Source organism: Chiloscyllium punctatum, chromosome 12 (assembly GCF_047496795.1).
Source record: "Chiloscyllium punctatum isolate Juve2018m chromosome 12, sChiPun1.3, whole genome shotgun sequence".
NCBI classification, from domain to species: Eukaryota; Metazoa; Chordata; class Chondrichthyes; order Orectolobiformes; family Hemiscylliidae; genus Chiloscyllium; species Chiloscyllium punctatum.
Window position 1 is genome coordinate 7,119,787 of NC_092750.1, and position 24,717 is coordinate 7,144,503.

The window sequence follows — 24,717 nt, forward strand, 5'->3', positions numbered from 1 at the left end:
GTGAGAACTGCAGATGCTGGAGATCAGAGTAAAAGATTGGAGTGGTGCTGGAAAAGCACAGCAGGTCAGGCAGCATCTGAGGAGCAGGAAAGCCCTTCCTAATGAAGGGCTTTTGCCCAAAACATCATTTTTTTTTTTTCCCCCTGCTCCTCAGGAGCTGCCTGACCTGCTGTGCTTTTCTAGCACCATTCTAATTTAAAAAAAAAATTTACAGCCCAGGAACAGGTCCTTGTGAATGTTGACGATTGTTATTTTATTGAGTAGTTAAACTTAAAGAATAGCTAGTGACCATTCAATATTTATTGCCGATCCATTCTAATTACATTTGAGTGGACTCCAAGATGTTGGGGAAAAAAGATTGAGGAAATAAAGGGTTGGAGGTTAGAGCATCAAAGGGAGTACTTCATGGAGTACATCCTGAGTGTAATATACCTAAAGAACGCATTGGTGTAGCTGTGAAATGAATGATGAACAATGGCTTTAACCACTGAACAAGCTAATGCCATTTTATTTTTGAAGCTTTTATGCTAGACCATGCATGTGCTCCCTAGGAATATAAAAACTAAGGGCAAGAGTAAGCAATTTGACCCTTGATATCTGCTTCATCATTCTTTCTGATCGTGGTTGATCATCCAAATCAATATTTTTTCGATTAGTGGTGCTGGAAGAGCACAGCAGTTCAGGCTGCAATCAATAGCCTGTTCCCACCTTTGCTTCCATTTCCTTTGGTCTTCAGTGCTATATCCAACTCTTTGAAATAATACTATTTGTTGGCCTTGACTATTTTCAATGGTAGGGAATTCCATGTGTTCAGCTATCTGTTTCTGTTCTGTGTCTGTGTGATCAAGTTTGATCCCACAGGTGCTGCATGGGTTTTATTATGGATATTCAATTATTGGATGTATTCAAATTAGTATGCAAAAGTCTGTGACTTTCTCAGGGAATCGGGGATATGCTGAAAGGTGTAGCTGGGGTAACTGACTGAGGTCTGACTTGAATGATTTTCTCCTGCTCCTATTTCTTCTGTTCTCAAGTTGTTATTAATCAAACATCTGTTTCCTGGTTTTTGAACCTGAATTGACATGAAAGATAGGTTTTTAGGTTGCTCGTCATTGTGATGCCCTTCCAGATAAAGGTGGTACACTCTGATGAAATAGGGTGTGCTGCATTTACTCTTAAGGCTAGAAAGCAGCATCGTAAGAGAAAAGGGCACAGATGATTCTACAGAGAGAATATGAACAAAGAACTTGGAGCTATTGCACAAAAACATTTTAATTTATATATTTGACCGGTGCTGATAGGCCTGTTTCCCCTTGAACTAGGGATGGTATAGGCTTTGAATAGATTAGGCTCAGGATAAGGGGTGGTGTTTAGAGTAGAGGTGGAGAACCATTCTTAACTCAAAGCATTGTGAATCTTTGGAATTCTGTACCCCAGGGACTGAAATGCTCATTCCTTAAGTATATGTTTGATGGATTTTGTGAACTCCAAGTGAAACGAGATATTGATTAGGACATGCAGGTAGATTTGATGTAAAAGTTGCCTTTATTGAATAGCAAGGATACCACATAGCATATTTTTATTTACACCATCATTTTTGAAAATTTGTACGTAAGCGAATGCATGAAAGAACCAGTCATAGAATCATACCGGACAGAAGAGGCTCATTAGCCCATTGAGTCATTAAAGTTCACACTCTTCCCTACTTGGAGAAAGTGAGGACTGCAAATGCTGGAGGTTAGAGTCAAGGATGTGGTGCTGGAAAAGCACAGCCTTTCATCAGGAAGGGCTTATGCTCAAAACATCGATTCTCCTGCTCCTCGGATACTGCCTGACCTGTGCTTTTCCAGCACCACACTCTCAATTCCTCCATACTTGGAATTGCTTCTGCTTGGAGTTTCAAGGATGTTGATAAAGGATGTTTGAGGCCATTTGTATAAACTTCAATGCCATGCCTTCTCATCTGAGATTCTCTTGATCTTTAGGATTGTGTACTGTGCCCTGGCAACGTGTTCCTCGCTGGACTGATCTGGGTGGTGGTGCCAGCTGGAATGCCAATACATTCATCTCAGTGACCAATCATTTTAATAAACAAGCCTTTGTGAATGCCTGATGAGCTAATTGAAATGCTCCTTTTCCAAACTCCGTTTCATTTTTAATGAATACTAGAATTGACGTGTGATATAACAGCTGAATAGACCAGTGGAGAGACCAATCTCTCTGCACCTACTGTCAGGTTGTTTCCACTTCTTCTAGAGCCTAAGACTAGAGGGCATACTCTCGGAATAAGATGCACATTTAAGACCGATGAGGAGGATTTTTTTGAGGTATAGAATTCGTTACCATTGTGTTGTCAGGGCTGAGTCATTAAGTATATTCAAGGCTCAGACAGATATTTAGTCAGTAAGGGTATCGAGGGCTAAAGAGAAAAAATGCAGGAGTTGAGGATTTTTGATTCACCATGATTTCATTGTCAGAGTCATACAGCATAGAAACAGACCTGTTGGGTGAACTTGTCTATGCTGACCAAGTTTCCCAAGCCAAACTAGTCCCATTTGCCTGCATTTGGCCTATATCCCTTTAACCACATTTCCTAATCCTGTACCTGTCTAAATGTTTTTTAAATGTTGTAATGGTACCTGCATCTATTATTCCTCTGGCAGTTCATTCCAACATGTGAATCACCCTCTGAAAACGTTGTTCCTCGGGTCCTTTTTTAAATCTTTCCTCTCGCACCTCAATGTGTGCCCTCTAGTTTTGAACTCCCTGACCCTCAGGAATAGAACTTTGCCATTCACCTTCTCTATACCCCTCATGATTTTATAAACCTCTGTTTGATCACCCCTCGATCTCCCAAGCTCCAGTGAATTAAATCCCAGCCTATCCAACCTCTTTATAACTCATACTCTTCAGTTCTAGCAATGTCCTTGTAAATCTCTTCTAAACCCTCTCCAATTTAATAATATCCTTGCTACAGTAGGGCAACCTAAACTCTACACAGTACTCCAAAAGTGGCCTGACTAGCATCCTGTTCAATCTCAACATGTCTCAACTCCTGTTCTCTGAGATAGAAGGCAAACACGTTAAATGCTGCCTAAACACGTTAAATGCTGCCTTAACACACTGTCTACCTGTCAATCTCATTGATTGGTGAAGCAGACTGAATGGCCTACTTCTCTATCTTATGGATCGCGTGGAGCTCATGACTCGTGCTGCTGTCTGTTGTCTTTATGGCTCACTTATTAGAAACCGAATCTAGAAACTTAACCACTATTAACCTGGGGAAAACCAGTTTATTTTCTGGTGAATATACATTTCTTTTCTCCATTTTTAACTCTTCACTCTGTCTACGTTTCTTTTCGAGTGCACATTCCTCTTGCTACCTCACCACATCTCCCACTGACACTAATTTGTGGTGTTGTGTGATTCTATAGTTATTAGCACCTCCCTACCAAATGTCATATAAGAGTTCAAATAGTCAGTTTCACCAGCTGTTCAATCTCACACAGCATCATATTCCTGTTTCCTGCCTCTTCATTAAGACTCTCTTGACTTTGAGTGTGGTGCATAATAATTAGCAGTGAGTCCCAAACTGAACCAATCTGCTGTGTGTCTGTGAGTATATGTTAAGATTCAGTTTTCCTAACTGAAGAGTACGGATGTGCACATATGTACCAGGCAAGTGCTATAGTGTTGAAGGACACCTTTTTGGATGAAATATAAAACTGAGACCCTATCTGCCATCTAGGGTGAATGTAAACAACTTGCATGTTTCAAAGTTCAGATGAGTCCTCTTCCATTTGGGTAAAGTTACCATAGTCTCAAAGGATGATAATGCTGCTTAGTCAGTAGAAAGGGGTGAGCTGGCTCAGTTGGCTGGAAGGCTGGTTTATGATGCAGCGCAATGCTAACACTGAGTTCAGTTCTTGCACTGAATGAGACTGTCATGAAGGGTTCTCCTCAACCTTGCGCTTGCCTGATAAGTGTTGACCCTCTGGTTAAACTCCACCAGTCATTTTTCTGTAACGTGAGAGGCTGTGGCAACTTCTTTTATTTATCCTTAATCAATATCTTTTTTTTTCAAAAGAAAAGCTTATTTACCACATATCTGATTGCTGTTCGTGGGAACTGCTTGTGTTGCAAATTGGTTCCTGTATTTCACATGTTATGTTCAGTGACAAAGCTCACATGTATTCTGATGATCATAAAGCACTGTGATATCCCGAGGTTGTGATAGATCTAGCATTTACGTAGTGTCTTTCTTTAATATGCTGGGATTTGACACTGATAAATTACTGGAACCATTTAAGAATCAAGCACTGGTAACGGCACATAAGGTGTGTGCCAGGCCTCTGAAAGAGCATCTTTGCTACTTCTGGTCCCAACAACCTCTTACACCTTCTCTTCAAATACTTATCCAATTCCCTTTTAAAAGTCCTGAATTGATCTGACTCCTGCTAAGTGCATTCCAAAACCACTCCTGTTTTTTGTAAATCTGTTCTTCATATACCATTTAATTATTTTGCTATTCACCTTAAATCTGCACTCTCTCTGGTTCTCAACACTTTAGTTTTTCGCATTTTATCTCATTTGTCCAGAAACTTTTCCATTTTGATTGATTGTCTTTCAAATCTCCTCTCAACCTTCTCTAAGAAGACCTTGTCCAGCTGCTTTTCTGCAACTTTTTAATGCCTTTTGAATTTATCCTAAAGTGTCTGTGGGACAGAATTGGGCATAGTACTCCAGTTGATGCGAAAAACTGTTTTATAAAGATTCACTATCACTTTATTTTTCTGCATTTGCCTAAATCTGTAAGGGTCAGCACCCTGTATATATTTTCAATCACACTCTGAACGTGAGTTGTACACACACATCCCAAGTCTCTCTGCTCTAGCAATCTCTTATGGAATTGTACTTTATTTTTAATATATATTGTCTTTCTTCATCCTTCCAACCAAAGTATAGCACTTTGCACTTCATGGCATTTAAATTTAATCTGCCACATGTCTTTTCAGTTCACCAACCTATCTGGCCTCTTAAACTCTGTCACTACTGTCCTTATAAATGACAATACTCCCAAATTTGGTGTCATTCAAAAGGTGAAATTGTGTCTTGTGTACCCAAATATATCAAGAAATCAAACAAATCTGCTGTTCTAGTGGCAGCCCCAGGGGAACCCCACTGTATACCTTCTGAGAAATAACCCTTCACTAATATTGCATTTCCCATCCAGTCAACTTGGTATCCATGCTGCCTCTGATGCTGTTATTCCATCAACTTTTAATTTGTTCACAAGCCTGCTATGTAGCACTTTCTCCACTGTTTTTTGGAAGTCCATGTATATTACATCAACTGTGTCACCCTCATCAACCTTCCTTGTTATGCTTCACTAAGAGAAGTTTGTGTGTTGGCAGGATATAGTAAGAGGATGCTTCTTCATGGGAATGTAGTATTCAGCCCCTCAATGCCATTCTGCTACTTGATCAGATCATGGCAGTCTGCAATTCATTTAGTTTGGTCAAAATTTAGTAAAAGTATAAAGATGCTGGGTTGCTCTTTTTCTCTTGCTTTCTCTTTTTTCTGCTCCTTTTATATCTTGCTCTGTTTATCTTTCTTTTCCTTGCATACTTTTTTTTCTTCTCCTATACACACCTTTTTTTCTCTTAAAATCTGGGTTCAGTATCTCCTTATGTGGCTCAGTGTCAAATTTTGTGTTAATGTTCCTGTGCTGTACCTTGAGGTTGCTATGCAAGTAGAACATGAACGTTGCAGTGCAGTACAGGCCCTTCGGCCCTCGATGTTGCGTCAACCTGTGAAATCAATCTGAAGCCCATCTAACCTACAACATTCTTGTCAATATGCCTGTCCAATGACCACTTAAATGCCCATAAAGTTGGCGTGTCTACTACTGTTGCAGGCAGTGCGTTCCATGTCTCTGAGTACACGACCTCTGATTTCTGTCATATATCTATCACCCCTCAATTTAAAGCTATGTCCCCTCGTGCTAGGAATCTCACTGTCCACCCGATCTAACCCTCTGAATATCTGATATATCTCAATTAAGCCGTCTCTCAACCTTCTCTCTAACAAAAATAGCCTCAAGTCCCTCAGCTTTTCCTTGAAGACCCCTCCCTCCATACCAGGCAACATCCTCGTAATTCTCCTCTGAACCCTTTCCAAAGCTTCCACATCTTTCCTATAATGCGGTGACCAGAACTATATGTAATACTCCAAGTGTGGCCTTACCAGAGTTTTGTACAGCTGTAGCATGACCTCATGGGTCAGAAACCAATCCCTCTACCAGTGAAAACTAACACACTGTATGCCTTCTTAACAACCCTATTAACCCTGGGTGGCAACTTTCAAAGATAAGTAAATGTAACAAATGTAAGTTGTTGTTGCAAAATTGTGTGTGCCTGCCAGACTTTCCTATCGTTTCTAACGCACTTTTAATTTCCTCATTTCCTCACAGAGTGCGATTCTGGGATGTCTTCCTCCTGATCCCCAATGTGCTTTTCTTCACATTCTTGCTCTGGAAACTTCCATCAGCAAGAGCAAAGATTCGGGCCACATCGAGTCCCATCTTCACCACATTCTACATACTGGTAAGTCTTCTACAACACAACAGCAATTTGGTGTGAAACGCAGGATGTCCGAGCAATCTAATCGAACTGGAAACTCTTGAGGTGCTGCACAATGACTCTCAGATCATCTCGCCCCAGATAATCTCGTCCTTCTATACACCACCTTATTCCCCACATGCATCCACTGGACTGACAATATTGATACTCCAATTCTGGCCCACTGTGCATGCCCTATTTATTTGACCCTCCATTCTGGAGATCTACTTTGTGATTTAACACATACATGTAGGCTGGTGCATGCAGTACTGTGGATGGGCTGCACTGTCATGTTTACCATTTCTTTGTGATGAGACATATGATGAGGTCCAGTATACTCTGAGCAGATGTAAAAGATAGCAGGGTTCAATATCAACGAAGGACAGGGGAGTTCTGCTGGTATCTTGGTCAACAGTTATTCCTCAACCATTACATGACAATACCACAGCTTTGAGGTATATTTTGCCCTGGATATTTTTTTTTGTGAAGAGTGGTTGAGACAGATGCGGAGTGGTAGGCCCAAACCAAGGGAAGAAAAGAACCGGAAATGACATCACCAACCTTAAGAAACCAAGACCTATAAACAGAGAGGTGGGACATACCACTAGTACATCACCAGAGACTCTCACTGATGACATTACCTAGTATGGTGATGAAATGTCTGAAAACAAACCTTCAAGCTCATTGAGCTAACTTACATACTTAGAATTACAGTATTTAAAAGGCCTCTGGATGGTTGCACGAACAGATAGGGTTTAGAGGAAATGAGTTGAAATGTGTTGCTGGAAAAGCACAGCAGGTCAGGCAGCATCCAAGGAGCAGGAGAATCAACATTTCGAGCAGAAGCCCTTCATCAGGAATGTGGTGGGGAGGGGGGGGGGGAAAGAGAGTAAAGGGGGCTGAGAGAGGAAAGGGAGGGTGGGGGTCTCATCTTAATCCTGATGAAGGGCTCATGCCCGAAACACTAACTTTCCTACTCCTCGGATGCTGCATGACCTGATGTGCTTTTTCAGCCCCACAGTTTTTGATTCTGATCTCCATCATCTGCAGTTCTGTCTTTCTCCTCAGAGGGATATGGGCCAAACACTTGCAAATGGGACTAGATTAATTTAGGATATCTGGTCGACATGCTGTACATCTGTGACTCTAAATTGACAACCCATCTCTATATTACAATAGTGACGGCACTTAAATTTTAGTTTTATAGCTTGTATTTTAGGTCATTCACAGAATTTTTACACCACAGAAAGAGACCATTCAGTCTGTCGTAATCTGTGCCATTATCCAAATGTGCAGTTCACCTCAGTACCATACACCTGTCTTCTCCCTGTAACCCTGCACACAGTTTCCCCTTGCCACTAACCATCTCATTCTCTTTTGAAGGAACATGTAACCTGACATACTGGCAGTACTAGACTCTTTGATGTGAGAAAAGATTTTTACTTCTTTCACCTTTTTGCTTTAAATCTGTGCCCTGTTGTTTTTAATATTTTCACAAATGGGAACATCTTCTCCCAATTTATTCTGTCTTTGGAAACCTCTGTGTGATCTCCCTGCCACCTTCACCTCGAAGAAAAGCTTTCTGGCATGTCCAACTTACTAAAATTCTGCATGCCTGGAACCATTTTTATAAACCTTTTCTGAACTCCTCCCAGTGTTGGGATGTCAAATTGTGGCTGTACAGGATGTTGAAGGGGCCTTTTGAAGTACTGTGTACAATTCTGGTCACCCAGCTGTAGGAAGAATATTATTAAATTGGAAAGGATGCAGAAAAGACTCACAAGGATGTTCCTGGAGGGCTTGATTGTAAAGAGAGTCTGCACAGGCTAGGATTTTTGTTTCCCCTGGAGTGTCGGAGGCTGACCTCTTATAGAAACTTATAAAATCATGGGCACAGATGGGGTGAAGTAGCAAAGATCTTTTACCATGAACAGGGGAATCCAAAACTAGAGGACATAGATTTAAGGTGAGAGGGGAAAGATTTAAAAGGGACCTGAGGGGCAACCTTCTCTCTCACAGTGGTTCATATATGTAACAACCTGCCAGAGGAAATGGTAGATGCATGTGCAGTATAGTTACAACATTCTGAAAAACATTTAGGTAGGTCCATGAATATGAAAGATTTAGAGGGATATTGGCCAAATGCGGATAAATGGGGGCTAGCTTAGTTTGGGAAACCTGGTTAGCATGGATGAGTTGGACCAAATGGTCTGTTTCTGTGCAGTATGGTTCTATGACTCTACCCTCCTTTTAAAGTGTAAACCTCCGTTTACTACCTTGTCAAGAGTCTAGAACTCAACTCTTAGTCCTTGGTGAAGAGGTCCTCCCTTTTAAGATCAATGAGGAGATATGTATGCACTCAGTTTGTTGTGACAGTTTGCAACCTCTATCCCAGAGGGCATTGGATGCTCAATCATTGTTTATATTAAATCCTGACTGCAGCACTGCCTCAATACTGCACTCTGAGCATCAGCCTGGATAATGAGCTCAAGATTAGGATGATGTTTACACTCTCAGCTTCTGAGGTGAGAGTCCTATCCAATGAGACATGCTTCACGTTGTTAAAGATTTGAACTGGCTGTTCTGAAACTGAGTCGTCTGAAGTCGGTTATTCAAACTGTTAATTATAATGCAGCACATGGCGCAGGTCAAGAAAGAAGTGGGAACGATCTAGTTCCTCACAACCTCCCCTACTGAGTTACAAAAGCACACTACTGTGGATACTGGAAATAAAAACTGGAAGCAAGCCTGGCAGCATGTGTAAAGACAGAAAGAGTTGATGATTCAGGTCCTTCTCAGCAGAACCAGAAGAAATGAGAGATTTGACATTTTAGAGACAAAGGAGAGCAAAGTGGAGAGCATTTCAAGAGTGTAATGGAATGCTCTCCCCTTGTCTAGATGAGTCAAACAACACTCAACAGCTTGACTGTATCCAGGACAAAGAGGACATTCACCAGAACGTTGCCTGTATTGGAGCATTTCAACTGGAAAAGCGCATATACAAGTTAAACTTCATCAGGATGAAGGGCTCCGGCCCGAAACGTTGATTTTTCTGCTCCTCGGATGCTACCTGACCTGCTGTACTTTTTCTAGCAACATGCTCAACTTCAACACACCACCTTGTCCTATGGCGAACATCTCTGTTTCTGTGGAAGTTGGAAGAACAGCACCTAGTGTTCTGCTGGAGGTCCCTGTAGCAAGTTCAAAACTTTAAGACTTGAGCTTTCCCATAGATTCATAGTGATGTACAGCATGGAAACAGACCCTTCGGTCAACATGTCCATGCCGACCAGATATCCCAACCCAATCTAGTCCCACCTGCCAGCATCTAGCCCAATTCCTCCAAGCCCTCCCTATTCTTATACCCATCCTTTCCCCAAACCCACACACTAGGCCTTGTAATCACACAGTCTGCTATTACACAATCCATTCTTGGCCATTAACAGCCATTCACCCTCCTAGCCAGGTTATCTAATCCTTTCTGTCCAAGTGTCCTTGTCTCTCTTTGGGCTGTATCCCCACCCCATCATCTGCATATAAACAGACATTTTACTAGCTACCATCAGTTCTGAGGAAGGGTCACTCGACCCCAAACATTAACTCTGATCTCTCTCCACAGATTCTGCCAGACATGCTGAGAATTTCCAACAATTTTTGTTTTTGTCTTTGGAACCAGTGTATTTTAACATAATTAGAAGGTAGGAGATTAAAGTCTGTGGCCACTTGACCAAATGAAATTCAACTTGTATATGTTGGGCATTTTGTGGCATATGAGGGGCATGGATAGGGTGAATAGACAAGGATTTTCCCTGGGGTGGGGGGAGTTCAGAACTAGATGGCATAGGTTTAAGGTGAGAGGGAAACATTTAAAAGGGACCTAAGGGGCAACTTTTCACACACAGGGTGGTACGTGTATGGAATGAGGTGCCAGAAGAAGTGGTGGAGGCTGGTACAATTACAACACTTGAAAAGGCATCTAGATGGGTACATGCATGGGAAGGGTTTAGAGGGATGTGCTGGCAAATGGGACGAGATTAGGTTATGGATTTCTGGTCCGCATGGACAAGTAGGTCCAAAGGATCTATTTCTGTGCTTCTCTATGACTCCATAAGTCACCCTTTATTGACACAAGGAGAGTCCTTGACATTATCTAGCTCCCAGAGTGAACAAGATGACTGACACTTCTGTTCCTATCTGTTACCCTGGCCTGTTAACAGAGCCCAATCAGGGAACTCCTATGAGGTCCATCTGGCTGACTTCCTTATCAGTACAACCGGGACACATTGTTTATAAGATGTTGTTTTATTCAAATGTGGGAGGTGGAGGCTCAACATTTCTGCCCTGTGGGTGTGACTGCAGGGGCACTCTTGATTGGCTTTTCAACCAGGACCAGTTGTGTACGTTTAGGAGTAACGATCTCTCGATTGCTTCCTGAGCAAGCGCCTACAGCTTTGTGTTGGGGCAGTGTGGCAGAAATGAGGGATTTAAAAAAAAAAGGGATAACCACCTTCAGAGACTGAAAGGGCGAATCCTCGACCAGTGAATAAAATGTTGAGGATTGATATGTCCACAATCTCCTGTCCTCCTCTGAGTTAAAAGGAACCAGAAGGGAACTGAGAGAAAACCTCTCATTAATGCCTGCAATCTGGACTGGTGCCAGAACTGTGCTTCACTAATGACGTTTTGTTCCTTCTCACCAGTAATATTTGTGTCTTGTCTCTTTGGGTGTCTGTTTGTAGCTAAATGGGATTCTTTTTAAAAGGGAGAGTTTAAATTATAGAGTTGTAAGTTAGCAATTTGTTTGTTTTTAATAGATGATTAATAACAATCTGTTTGCAATAAATGGCTGCTTCTTCATTTAAAGTGCAGAAACCTGGTGAATGTTTTATTTTAACCTGGGCCTGGTGGCTAGGTAAATTAGGGAGTTTGGTGGTTTAATTAAACCTTTTCACATTTGTGATGGCTCTGGCAGCTGGGGCTTGACTTTGAGCCTGCTACCTCAATGAATTGTGATAAAACCACAATTCAATAATAATCAGTAAGTCTGCATTTTGGTAAGTGTTGGACAGGACACTTGGAGGAGCATCCTCCAAAATGGTAGAAAAACTATTGCCTCTGAATATGAAAGTTATGGATTCAAGGGGAATTGAGTATAGCAGTAAAGATGTCTTGCTGCAGCTGCTTCAGAGTTTTGGTGAGATCTCTCTCTTTTTTGTATTGTATGCTGTTTTGGTCCACTTAAATAAGATATTAGGTTTACTTGCCACAAGGAGTGAAACAGAAGTTCACCAAACTAATGCCTGGGATTTTAAGATTGTTTTGTGTAGAGAGGTCATGGAGACTTGTCTGTCTGTGTTCCCTCAATTTTTGAAAATTGAGGGGTGGCTGCTGTGTTGTATTTTATGCAATTCCTAGAGGGTGTGACAAGGTGGGTGTAGATGAGCGGTTTCCCCCTGGGTGATGAGTCTTATGTTAAATGACACAATTTCAGTGTAAGGGCTAGGCCATTTAAATGCTCAGCTGAGAGAGAATTTCTTCATTGTGGGTGAATTTCTGGATTTCCCTAACCCAGAGAGTTGTGGGTGCTCAGTTATTGAGCAGGTTTGTGATAGAAATCAGTAGATTTCAGTAGAATAATTGTAATGTCAAGGATGCATGACTACTCCTGTTTGTCATGATTTGGAGATGCTGGTGTTGGACTGGGGTGTACAAAGTTTAAAAATCTCACAATACCAGGTTATAGTCCAACAGGTTTAATTGGAAGCACTAGCTTTCTGAGCGCTGCTCCTCCTTAAGGTGATCGTGGACCTGATGAAGGAGCGGTGCTCGGAAAGCTAGTGCTTCCAATTAATCCTGTTGGACTATAACCTGGTGTTGTGACCTTCAACTTCTGTTTGTGTATTTCTATATTGAAGGTCCACTCATGTCAAATTTAATTTTAAAAATGTAAACGCTTATTGCCGATTGTTTTACTGAGAGTGCATTGAGATTGTTTTGCCAATAATTTGCTCTTCTCTGTAATGGCCACCAAACCCACATCCCAAACCTGCTGCCCAGAATTGACTAACTGCTTTACGAAACAAATCTGAGCATGCAAATGAGTTCATTGAGGAGTCTGCCTGCTAACTCTATAGGGCGTAGCTGGAAGTTTCTATTTATTGTCTTCAATTTAATTTTACAAAAAGCGAGATATTTCCCCTTAGATCATAGAGCTGTGCAGCATGGAAACAGACCCTTCAGTCCAACTCGTCCATACTGACCAGATATCCTAATCTACTCCCATTTGCCAACACTTAGCCCATATCCCTCTAAACCCTTCCTAATCCTATACCCATCCAGATGCCTTTTCAATTGTTGGTAGTGAGTTTTGAGAATGTTGTAATTGTACCAGCTTCCACCACTTCCTCTGGCAGCTCATTCCATACACGCTCCTCCCTCTGCTTGAAAAAAGTTGCCCTTTACGTCTCTTTAAATTTTTTTTTTCCCCTCTCTTCCTAAACCTATGCCCTCTAGTTCTGGATTCCCCCACCCCAGGGAAAATCTGGAAGTAAGAAGTTCACGTAAGTGCAAGAAATGCATGGTCCATCCTGTGGGGAAAGAAAAACTCCCCAGCATTACAGCTATGTGCGGTATGTGTGTGTAAAAGTATTGGTATTTATTACAACATCTTACTGCCTTGCAGGATATAAGGCAACAACTTTAGAAAGGCATCTTCAGCAGGACCTTCCAAATCCACTATCTCCACCTGGAATGCCAAGTGCTGCAAATATATAAAAATGTATTTGGCCATTCTTTGGTCATGTCTGGGTCAAATTAGTTTACTTCCCTCCCTAACAGCACTGTAGGTGTTCAAGAAGGCACTATTTCCTGAAACTGACTTGGAAGGGGCAATGATTATCAACCTCACCACTAATGCTGTTGTTCCAAGAGTGATTTTTCTTTTTGAAATAAAAGCACATTTGTTTCAAAGGGTGGCGAACTTCGAAGTGTAATCATCATCATCATCATTACATAAGTGGATATGGCAGCTATTTTGCACAATATAGGATTTAACAATGATGAGGATAATGACCAGTGAACCTATTGAGTGGAGTGCTAGTGGAGAAAGTAGTGAAGAGCAAGCTTGCTGCCTTCAGAGAAATGCTGGATTTTTTTTTGTATGGTCCACCTGGACAAGCAGGCAGTCTTGGCTTCATGTCTTTTATGACACCATCAGCAGTACTGCAGTGGGAGTGACTGCTGAAATTGTTGGCTCGTGTGGTTAAGGGGAGCTTTTGATTTGTTGCAGGGGAGAGGTTCAGTCTGCCATTGGTGACTAGCCAGGTTCCAGAACTGGAAAATGACCCCCACCTCAAAGATCCACTGTCACCTAAACCGATTTTGGTTTGCAGGTTAGATTACTAACAAACTCCCTTGTCATAAGATGACAAAATGTTTGTCTCTGTAAAAGCCTGAAATTTTCATGACCGCTTTTATAGCTTCAGGGAAACATGTTTATGGAGACTGTGTATCTTTTTCAACCTTAACATCTTTTCCAGATTCTTCTCTCCCACATTTTCTTAGGCATGATCTTTATTTGCTCAGTGATGGGGTTTGGAGACATTGAAATGTGGAAGGTCCAAAAGCATACGTGTTGCTTGTGGTAGAGTACAGATCCTTGGGTAGATGTTGACTTATGGTGAGCTTTATTTTAGTTTTGGAGGACTCCATTTATGTGCCTAGGTTTCGTATCCCTTTAATTGCTTTGACTGGGGAAAACATGATCAAGCTGTGTGAAAGTTTTCCAACCTTCGTAGTTTTTTGTTTGGAGTGTTGAGGGGGAAAGAATTCTCGCTTTCCACTGCCCTCAGTGTGAAGAAGTGCTACCTGAAATCACCCTCAACTCAAATTTTCAGGTTCTGCCTCTTTTGTCCTTGACTTTCCCACCAGAGGAAACTGTTTCTGTTGATCATAGGAATGTTTTGTAGTCATCTTAAACTCTGTGCCTTAGGTGACCTCTTAACTTTGTGTACTTGAGGAAATACAAGTCTAGTCCATAAAAATTGGACCCAGAAGGAGATATCAAATGCAAATGTATGGGAGTGCTGTCACCTGCAAGTTCCCCTCCAAGCTACTCGCCATCCTGATTTAGAAATCTATTACTCTGTTTAGTGTCATTGGCCCAAAATCCTTATCCAACAGCAAGTGTGCCCACACAAGGTGGATCACAGCAGTTCAACAAGATGGACAACCACCAACTTTCGAGGATATTTAGGGATGGATAACAGTATTGGCTGAGCCAGCAACATCCACATCCTGTGAAGAAATGCCTTTTCCAAAAAACTTATCCAGATGATTTTTCTTTTGCAGGTGTTTGTCGTTGCAACAGTGGGCATCACACGTGCTATTGTTTCCATGACAGTCAGTGCATCCACAGTAGCTATAGTAACAGACAAGGTAAGTTCGGGATAATGCACAACCCGCACCCCCCCCCCCACCAAACTGTTCGCCCTTAGATTTATATGTCACAGTAACAGAATTGTTACTATGCAGAAAGACAAGTTTTAAAGTCTTTCGGGGCTGGTTTGAAGACTTTGGTGTAATTACACTCAGCAATGAATCCTCATTGCTGTTATCTAGGGTCTGTAGCCATAAGTATAAACAGACCAGATGCTTTCTTAAACAACATTTTGGGTTCAGTTTGGTGTATCACACTGTTGTCAGAAAATTGGGAATTATTCTTTAATCTAGAAAGAAGCGTACTCGAGGAAAAGAGAGGAACTTCCTTGATTTAAATCAGTTTTCTTTCAGTCCAGCATTCAGAAGATTTTTGAGCCTTTCTTTCCCCTCCAGAATTTCTTGTCTTATTTTCCTGAGGACATTGGTGACCCCATCAGGGTACAGTCCCAACAGTGGCACTTTGCCTTGGCACTAGCCCTAAAATGTCCTTTTACTTTTGGGTGTGACAAGCAGACCTGTTTGGCTGCCTGAACCTGAAAGGTCTCCCATTGGAGCTCAGTCCTGTTTCTCACTTCCCCCTTCCACAGATTTACACTTCCATGAAGGCATCATTGGATGGTACCAGGAACAGAAACCCCGATGAAAGGGACTTAGTGTGAGGTAGGATTTGGGTAGTACAGCTTTGAATGATTTTATGCAGTATGGGAGGCTGGGCCAGAAAAGCCTTAAAATAGTATATGTGCAATGTAAAAGGGTGACAAAGGTGTGACTGGTTTCAGCGGCAGATAAACTGAGGAAGAGTTGGCTCTGTCCCCGCAATGGAAGTCGGCAGTCTTAGTGATAGTGATTAAAATGTCAGAAACTTGGCTCCAATTTGCTCAGACAATGACCAGGAAAAGGGACAGAAATGATGGCCAAGGAACAAGTTTGTTGTGCTTCTGGAAGTCCACAATTGAAATTTTTTTTGCTTGGCTAATCCACCATATTGCAGATCTGTGCCAAGCCTTAAAATCTGTCCTATTTAATTCCTGAAAACCCTCTTTGCCTGAAGTCCTGAGTTGCAGGTTCAACTGCTTTCCTCACCTCTGTGATAATTCTTTGTGTGAGTGTTTCAATAAGTGAGACCTGGAAACAATGGCATGTCCACAGCTTGGCCCAGCATTTGAAATGAGTAGTAAAATATTCTGAGCATTTCGTCCACTCGTGATTGATAGATTTGCTATTTCTTTTTTAGATTCTTTGGGAGATCTCACGATTTTTTCTGTTGGCGACTGAGCTGAGTGTAATAATATTAGGTTTGGCTTTTGGTAAGTTGTTGAGTTCTGTCAATTTGTTGACTTTGGCTCTCGGTTGAGCAAGCTCTTGATCTTGAGGTTCCTGCCCTTGTTTTTGAAACTCTTGATGGTCTTGCACCTCCCTACTTCTGTAAAGTCTTCCAACACTAAATCCATCTGATATCTTAGTGAGTTTTGAGAAGATTTGTAGCTCAGGTTGAGTTCTGGATGTAGGTTTACTCGCTGAGCTGGAAGGTTCATTTTCAGACATTTTGTCACTGTACTAGGTGATTGAAAAGTCTGAAAATGAACCTTCCAGCTCAGTGTGCAAACCCAAATCCATTTGATATCTCTGTGGTCTTCTAATTCTGAATTTGTGGAAGCCTGATTTTATTCGCTCCACCATGGTTGGCTCCAACTGCCTGGGCACAAACCTGTGTAAGTCCCTCCCTGAACATCCCTGTCCCTCGACCTCTCAATCTTCCTTAAGACATTCCTTGAAACCTACCTCTTTGATCAAGCTTTTAGTCATCTGCATTCATGAACCCTAGGGTAGATCAGTGTCAAAGTTATCTTGGCAATGCTCCCGTGAAGCATTCTACTATGTTAAAGGTGCTGTAGAAATGATAGCTCCTACTAGTGTAATTAGAAAATAGTACTTTTGTATTCACTACATGAAAATCAACTGATTTATAATGTACCTTTTTTTTTGTGTTCTCATTCTTCTGGACATAGGACACCTCGAAAGTAAATCGAGCATCAAGCGTGTCTTGACCATAACTACAGTACTTGCTCTGGCCTACTCGATTACACAGGTCTGTCTTAAAGTTCTAGTGCTTTGTTTTCACATTTCTCTTTCCCAGCTCAGCTGGTGCACCCTTATCTCAGAGGCAAGACATTGTGGGTCCAAGCTGCAGAGGCATGTGTACAAAATCCAAGTTGACATTTCTGATGATACACATCTGAGGGAGAGTTGCTGCGCTGTATGAGTTGAACCTTTTGATTCAGCATCATTCGATATTAGATAAAACAAGCCTGCTCCCTCCAGTTGACTAAAAACGTCCCAAAGATAAAACCAAGAGCTGTGAAGTTCTGAAATAAAACCAGAAATTGCTGGAGAAACTCAGTAGGTCTGGCAGCATCTTTGGACGAAAACAAAGTTCACGTTTTGAGTCCAAAAGGGTCACTGGTTTTGAAGCATTAACTATGTGCTTTCTCTCTACAGATGCTGTCAGACCTGCTGAGTTTCTCCAGCAATTTTTGTTTTTTTTTAATTAAAGCTTCCAGTGTCGAACTGAGGATGAGCTGGGGAAATCTGGCAGATATTTATCCCTTAACCAGTGTTACTTTAGAACAAAAAAATGATCTGGGCACTATCACATTGGCTTTTCTTTTGGTATCTTGTTGTATGCAGGTTGATTGGTGTGTTTCCTATATTACAACAGTGATCACACACAAAGTATTTAATTGCATCTGGATGTCCTGAGATTGTGAAAGACACTATATAAATGAACATTATTTATTTTTATGGAAGAAACATGTTATTGTAATTGGGGATAGTATAGTTAGTGGCATAGACACTGTTCTCTGTGACCATGATCAAGAGTCCTGAAGGTTGTGTTTCCTTTCTGGTGCTCTGATACGGGATATCTCATCTGGGCTGCAGAGGAATTTGGCGTGGGAGGGTAAAGACCCAGTCGTCGTGATCCACATATGTACCAATGATATGTACTTATATGTACTTATTCTAAGGAAATATTAACAACGAGGAGCAAAATTAAAAAGCAGAACCAAAATGGCGATAATCTCTGGATTACTACCTGAGCCATGAGCTAATTGGCACAAGTTCAAATAAGACTAAGCAGGTAAATGTATGGCTCAAAGATTGGTGTGGGAGAAATGGGTTTGAATTTATGGGTCATTGGCACCAGTACTGTGGAAGAAGGGACCTGTTCTGATGATCTGAACCATACTGGGGCCAGAGTCCTAGCAAATTGCATGACTAGGGCTGTATACATGGCTTGAAACTACGTTTGAGTGGGGGGGTGGGGGGGAAGGAGTGAGAGTGACTCGGTTGTAGGGGACATTACAAAACTCAGTTATGGTTGTGCAGGACATTGGTTAAGCCATTTTTAGAATATTATCTGCAATTCTGGTCTCTCTCCTATTGGATGTTGTGAAACCTGAAAGAGTTCAGAAAAGATTTACAAGGATGTTGCCAGGATTGGAGGAATTGAGCTATAGGGAGAGGCTGAATAGGCTGGGTTTGCTTTCCCTGGAGCATCGAAGGCTGAGGGGTGACCTTATAAAGGTTTATAAAATCATGAGGGGCATGGATAGGGTAAATAGACAAGGTCTTTTCCATGGGTTGGGGGGAGTCCAGAACTAGAGGGCATAGGTTTAGGGTGAGAGGAGAAAGATTTAAAAGGGACCTATAGGGCAACTTTTTAAGAGTATGGAGTGTGTATGGAATGAGCTGCCAGAGGAAGTGGTAAAGACCGGCACAATTACAGCATTTAAAAGGCATCTTTTTATATATATATGTGGATATGGGCTGAGTGCTGGCAAATAGGACTAGATTAGGTTAGGATATTACTTAGATTTAGATTACTTACTTAGATTACTTAGATTACTTAGTGTGGAAACAGGCCCTTCGGCCCAACAAGTCCACACCGCCCCGCCGAAGCGTAACCCACCCATACCCCTACATCTACATCTACCCCTTACCTAACACTACGGACAATTTAGCATGGCCAATTCACCTGACCTGCACATCTTTGGAGTGTGGGAGGAAACCGGAGCACCCGGAGGAAACCCACGCAGACACTGGGAGAACGTGCAAACTCCACACAGTCAGTCGCCTGAGGCGGGAATTGAACCCGGGTCTCCGGCACTGCGAGGCAGCAGTGCTAACCACTGTGCCACCGTGCCGCCCATATCTGGTCGGAATGGACAAGTTGGACTGAAGGATCTGTTTCAGTGCTGTACGCCTCATTGATTCTGACTCTGACTCTGACTCTGACTCTGACTCTGACTCTGACTCTGACTCTGACTCTGACTCTGACTCTGACTCTGACTCTGACTCTGACTCTGACGGAGAAAGTGAGTGTTGAACTCAAGATAGGTTATTAAAATCTCCAGCACAGACACAAATAGGACAGAGTGTATGGAAACTGATAGCAATTAAACTTGAAGCACACTGGACACATGAATGGCAATGCGAAGAGGGATGGTTAATACAGGACTGACTGTTATATATGAATGCATGCAGTATAAAGAATAAGGTAAATGAGCTTGTGGCACAGATCAAAGTTGGCGGGTATGATGTGGGCATCACTGAGACCTGGCCGCAGGGTGATAATGATTGGGAGCTGCATATTCAAGGACATACATCTTATCGAAAAGATGAGCGGAGGGGTTCAGGTTGCCTTATTAGTAAGAAATGAAATTAAATCAACAGTAAGAAATGAAGTAGGGTCAGATGGTGTAGAATGTGTGTAGGTAGAATTGAGGAACTGTAAATTTAAAAAAAAGTTGGAGTTCTGTAAAGGGCTTCAAATAGTATACAGGACCTGGCGTGCAACATACACTAGGAGATAGAAAAAGCAAAGTTATGGTGATCATGGGGGATTTCAATGTGCAGGTTGACTGGGAAAATCAGGTTAGTGGTGGCTTGCAAGAAAAGGAATTTGTGGAATGCCTACAAGATGTTTTTTTTTTTGGAGCAGCTTGTGGTGGAGCTCACAAGGAAACAGACAATACTGGATTTAGTGTTAGTGCACTAAGGCAGACTTGATAAGGGAGCTAAAGTGAAGGAACCCGTAGGAGACAGTGATCATAATGTGATTGAATTTACTGTGCGATTTGAGAGGGAGAGGATAGAATCAGAGGTGACTGTATTACAGCTGAATAAAGGCAACTCCAGAGGCATGAGGGAGGAGCTGGTTAGAATTGGCTGAGAGAGGAGCCTAGCAGCCTAGCAGGAAAGACAGTAGAACAGAATGACAGGAGTTTCTGAGAGTAATTCAGGAGACACAGCAGAGAGACACAAGAAGAACCATACCAAAGGGAGGATGAGACAACCATGGCTGACTAGGGAAGTCGGGCTCAACATAAAAGCAAAAGAGAAAGCATATCATGTGGTGAAGGGCAGTGGGAAAGCAGAGGATTGGGAAACTCAAAGACCAACGGAGGGCAACAAAAAAAGAAATAAGGAAGGAGAAGATGTAACCACGAAAATAAGCTAGCCAGGAATGTAAAGGAAGACTGTAAGAGTTTCTTTTGATATATAAAGGGCAAAAGAGATGCAAAGGTGGACATTAGGCTGTTGGAAAATGACATTGGAGCATTGTAGTGGGGATCAAGGAAATAGCTGAGGAACTGGATAATTACTTTGCATCAGTCTTCATGGCAAAGGATGTGAGTAATATCCCAAAAATTCAAGAGTGAGGGGGCAGACCTGAGTATGTTGGCTATCATCAAGGAGAAGATGGATAAATCATCTGAACCAGATGGACTACATACTGAGTTCCAAGGGGGAAAACGGAAGAGGTGGTGGAGACATTATTGGTGAACTTTCAGGAATCGCTCAAATCAGGGAGAGTCCCAGAGGACTGGAAAATCGTGAATGTGGCACCCCTTTTTAAAATGGGAGCAAGGCAAAATATCGAAAATTATAAACCAATTGTGTGTAAGATCCTGGAATCCATTGTGGAGGATGAGATTTCTGAATGTTTGGAAGCGTACAGTAAAATAGGTCAAAGTCAGCATGGTTTCATCAAGGGGCAGTCATGCCTGACAAATCTGCTTGAATTCTTTTGAAGTAATGAGCAGGTTAGACCAAGGAGAACCAATGAATGTTATCTACCGGGACGTCAAGAAGGCCTTTGACAAGGTGCTGCACAGGAGGCTGCTGAGTAAGATAAGGTGGCAGCATGACAGAAGCTTAGCTTGGATAGAAAGCAGAGAGTGGGGACAAAATGGTCCTTCTCTTAGATGGCAGCCGGTGACAAGTGGTGTTCCACAAGGGTTGGTGTTGGGACCGCAACTTTTCACTTTATACATGAACGATCTGGTGAAGGAACTGAAGGCATTATGACTAAGTTTGCAGACAATACAAAGATAGGTAGAGGGACAGGTAGCATTGAGGCAGGGAGGCTGCAGAAGGATTTGGACAAGTTAGGAGAGTGAGTAAAGAAGTGGCAGATGGAGTATAACGTGGGAAAGTATGAGGTCATGCACTTTGGTAGGAAGAATAGAGGCATGGACTATTTTCTAAATGGGGAGCAGTTTCAGAATTCTGAAGTGCAAAAAGACTTGGGAGTTCTAATCTAGGATTCTCTCAAGATAGACTTGTGGGTTGAGTCAGTAGTTAGGAAGGCAAATGCAATGATGGCATTTATTTTGAGAAGGTTTGAATATAAAAGCAGGGCTGTACCTCTGAGGCTCTATCAGGCTCTGGTCAGACCACATTTGGGGTATTGTGTGCAGATTTGGGCCCCAAATCTCAGTCAGGATGTACTTGCCCTGGAGCATGTTAGGAGGAAGTTCAAAAGAATGGTCTCAGGAATGAAAAGCTTAACATATGAAGAATGTTTGAGGACTCTGGGTTTATACTTGATGGAGTTTAGAAGAATGTGGACAGACCTAATTGAAACATTCGGAATATGAATAGATGGACTGAGCAGATGTTGTGAAGATATTTTGATTGGTGTGAGAGACTAGGAGGGCATAATCTTAGAGTAAAGGAAAGATCTTGTAGAGTGGAGATAAGGAGAAACTTATTCGGCCAGAGAGTGGTAAATCTATGGAATGTATTGCCACAGAAGGCTGTGGAGGCCAGGTCATTGTGTATATTTAAGACGGAGATAGATAGGTTCTTGAGTATCCAGGGTGATCAAGGGATATTGGGAGAATGGGGTTAGGAAACTTAGCACTATGGTTGAATGGCGGCGCAGACTTGATGGGCTCAATGGCCTAATTTCTGTTCCTATGTCTTATGGTCTTATGATATGGTGGAGAATCCAGCAAAGCTGAAGAAGAATCCATTTTGAGAAAATGAATCCTACATTTGGGATGTAGAATCTTGCTTTCTTCTTTGATCAACTTTAAATAGCTGAGAATCTGTTCCTTCAAATTGCAACGTAATCAGATAATGATAATGTTGGTGTGCCTACACAGTGCCTTTCATACTTTCCCTCAGTAGGCACACCAACATTATTATTATCTGATTTTCATTTTCTCAAATTGTCGAATGTGGGTCTGGCATCCTGTGAAGTCACAAATCCCAACACCCCCCTCCAACCAGTGCTTTAACTTTGAGGTATCTTGACCTTGGGGGTGATTTCTAACAGTGCCTTTTCCACAACTTAATCAAATTTATTTTAATATTGTCAATGCAATGTGTCAGCCAGGAGCAGGATGATGTGATGAGGAAGAAATCTCCTTTGGCTTGTCTGATTGGCACTTCTACTGTTTCCTTTTTCCAGGGAACCTTGGAGATCTTGTATCCTGATGAACACCTGTCTCCAGAGGACTTCAATGTTTATGGACATGGAGGCCGCCATTTCTGGCTTGCCAGTTCTTGTTTCTTCTTTCTGGTAAGCAATGCTGAAGTACCTCGTGTTTAGTATTTGCTTCAAGGCATGTGTTCCCATGAAAAGTTTCAAGATGATTTGTCTCCCATCCCATACATTGCTATGACCACTTTGTTAACGCATTGAAACCTTGCATCATTTCCAACTTTACTCAAACCAACCAACTATTATTTTGTTCCTGTCCCAGATTGGTGAGTGCAACGTTCACATACTGTACCTGTGTCTGCTGTAGTCATACCTGTCGAGTTGAAACGTTGATAGTTTCTTGCCCAGCTACTCGACTTTTCTCTATTCTTTGTTTTCCTTCCCACTGTTCTTCATGAATGTCTGGTCTTCCTCTTTTTCTTACCTTATTCCTCCCTGTCCAACCAGTACACACTTGTAACCAGTAAGATCTGTGAAGCAGTGACCTTTCCTGACCCACCCTTCCTAAAATGTTTCACTTTCCTAAGATTTAGTCACCGTCACCACCACCACCACCACCACCAAAGATTCCACTAGCTTGTTGTCCCTACTAACTCATCATTGTTTGTCCCACATAACAGCTGGGTAGCAAACTTCACACCTACTCATCCTCTTTGAAAACAATAGATCTGTCATTTGACTAATAATTCCCAGTTCCAGTCTTTGACACACTCCTGTACAACATCGCCCCCAAAATAATCTTCTGTCCTGCACTGAAATTCATACTTGTGTGTATGCTTCTGTTCAATATGTTTATGTAAAAAGTATTGCATACAATTTAAGCAAATACATAACAAAAGTAAACTTTCTACAAATGTTGCCAAGTTTTACATTGTTTTACTTCCATTCCTTTTATTCTTACACACTCCAGTCACTATGGAAGAAGTTTAGAAGCAATCTACAGGAATGGTTCCAGGGTTGAGAAACTCCATTAGAGTCATAGAGGTGTACAATATGGAAACAGACCCTTCGGTCCAACCTGTCCATGCCGACCAGATATCCCAACCCAATCTAGTCCCACCTGCCAACACCCAGCCCACATCCCTCCAAACCCTTCCTATTTGTATACCCATCCAAATGCCTCTTAAATGTTGCAATTGTACTAGCCTCCACTTCCTCTGGCAGCTCATTCCACACACTCACCACCCTCTGTGTGAAAAAGTTGCCTCGTAGGTCTCTTTTATATCTTTCAGAATTGGGACTGTTCTTCATAGAACCGCAAAAATGTCTACAATGTGGAAGCAGGTCATTCTGCTCATTGAGTCCACACCAACTCTTTGAAGAGCATCCCACCTAGAATCATCTCCCTTACCCTAGCCTTGAATTTCCTGTGGCTAGCCCCCATAACCTACACAGCCCTGGAGACTATGGGACAATCTGCCTAACCTATACATCTTCAGACTGTGTGCGGAAATCAGAGTAACTGGAGGAAACCCACACGGTTATGGGAAAAATGTGCAAATTCAATAGTCACCCGAGAAAGGGGGGGGGGGGATTGAACCTGGGTCCTTGGTGTGAGAGGCAGCAGTGGTAACCACTGAGCCACCATGCCACATCTCTCTCCTCTCCTTGGAGCAAAGAGTGCTGAGAGGAAACTTTATTGTGGTTTTCAAAGTTGTGAGCACACAGGATAGAGGAACAAGGATGAGTGGGCATAGATTTCAAGTCACCTGGAAAAGGAGCATTGGTGAAGTGAGGAAAACCTTTCCAGGGAGTTGTGAGGGTGTGGAATGCACTGCCTGGAAATATCGTGGGACTTTCAAGAGGGCATCGGAAATTATTTGAATATGTGGTGAGCAAGACTGGGGAGAAAGCAGGAGATTG

The 24,717-nt window shown here is 42.1% G+C and overlaps 1 protein-coding gene across 3 annotated transcripts in view; it reads left to right on the plus strand.

The window, feature by feature from the left end:
• The window catches only part of tpra1 (transmembrane protein, adipocyte asscociated 1), an 84,367-nt gene that overhangs the window by 44,266 nt on the left and 15,384 nt on the right, over positions 1-24,717 (plus strand). For all 3 annotated transcript variants that reach the window (XM_072581808.1, XM_072581807.1, XM_072581809.1), the window contains exons 3-7: positions 6,473-6,605; positions 14,970-15,056; positions 16,294-16,366; positions 17,069-17,148; positions 22,822-22,932. In XM_072581808.1, the coding sequence (XP_072437909.1) occupies positions 6,473-6,605; positions 14,970-15,056; positions 16,294-16,366; positions 17,069-17,148; positions 22,822-22,932 (484 nt within the window). The remainder of the gene's footprint in view (positions 1-6,472; positions 6,606-14,969; positions 15,057-16,293; positions 16,367-17,068; positions 17,149-22,821; positions 22,933-24,717) is intronic.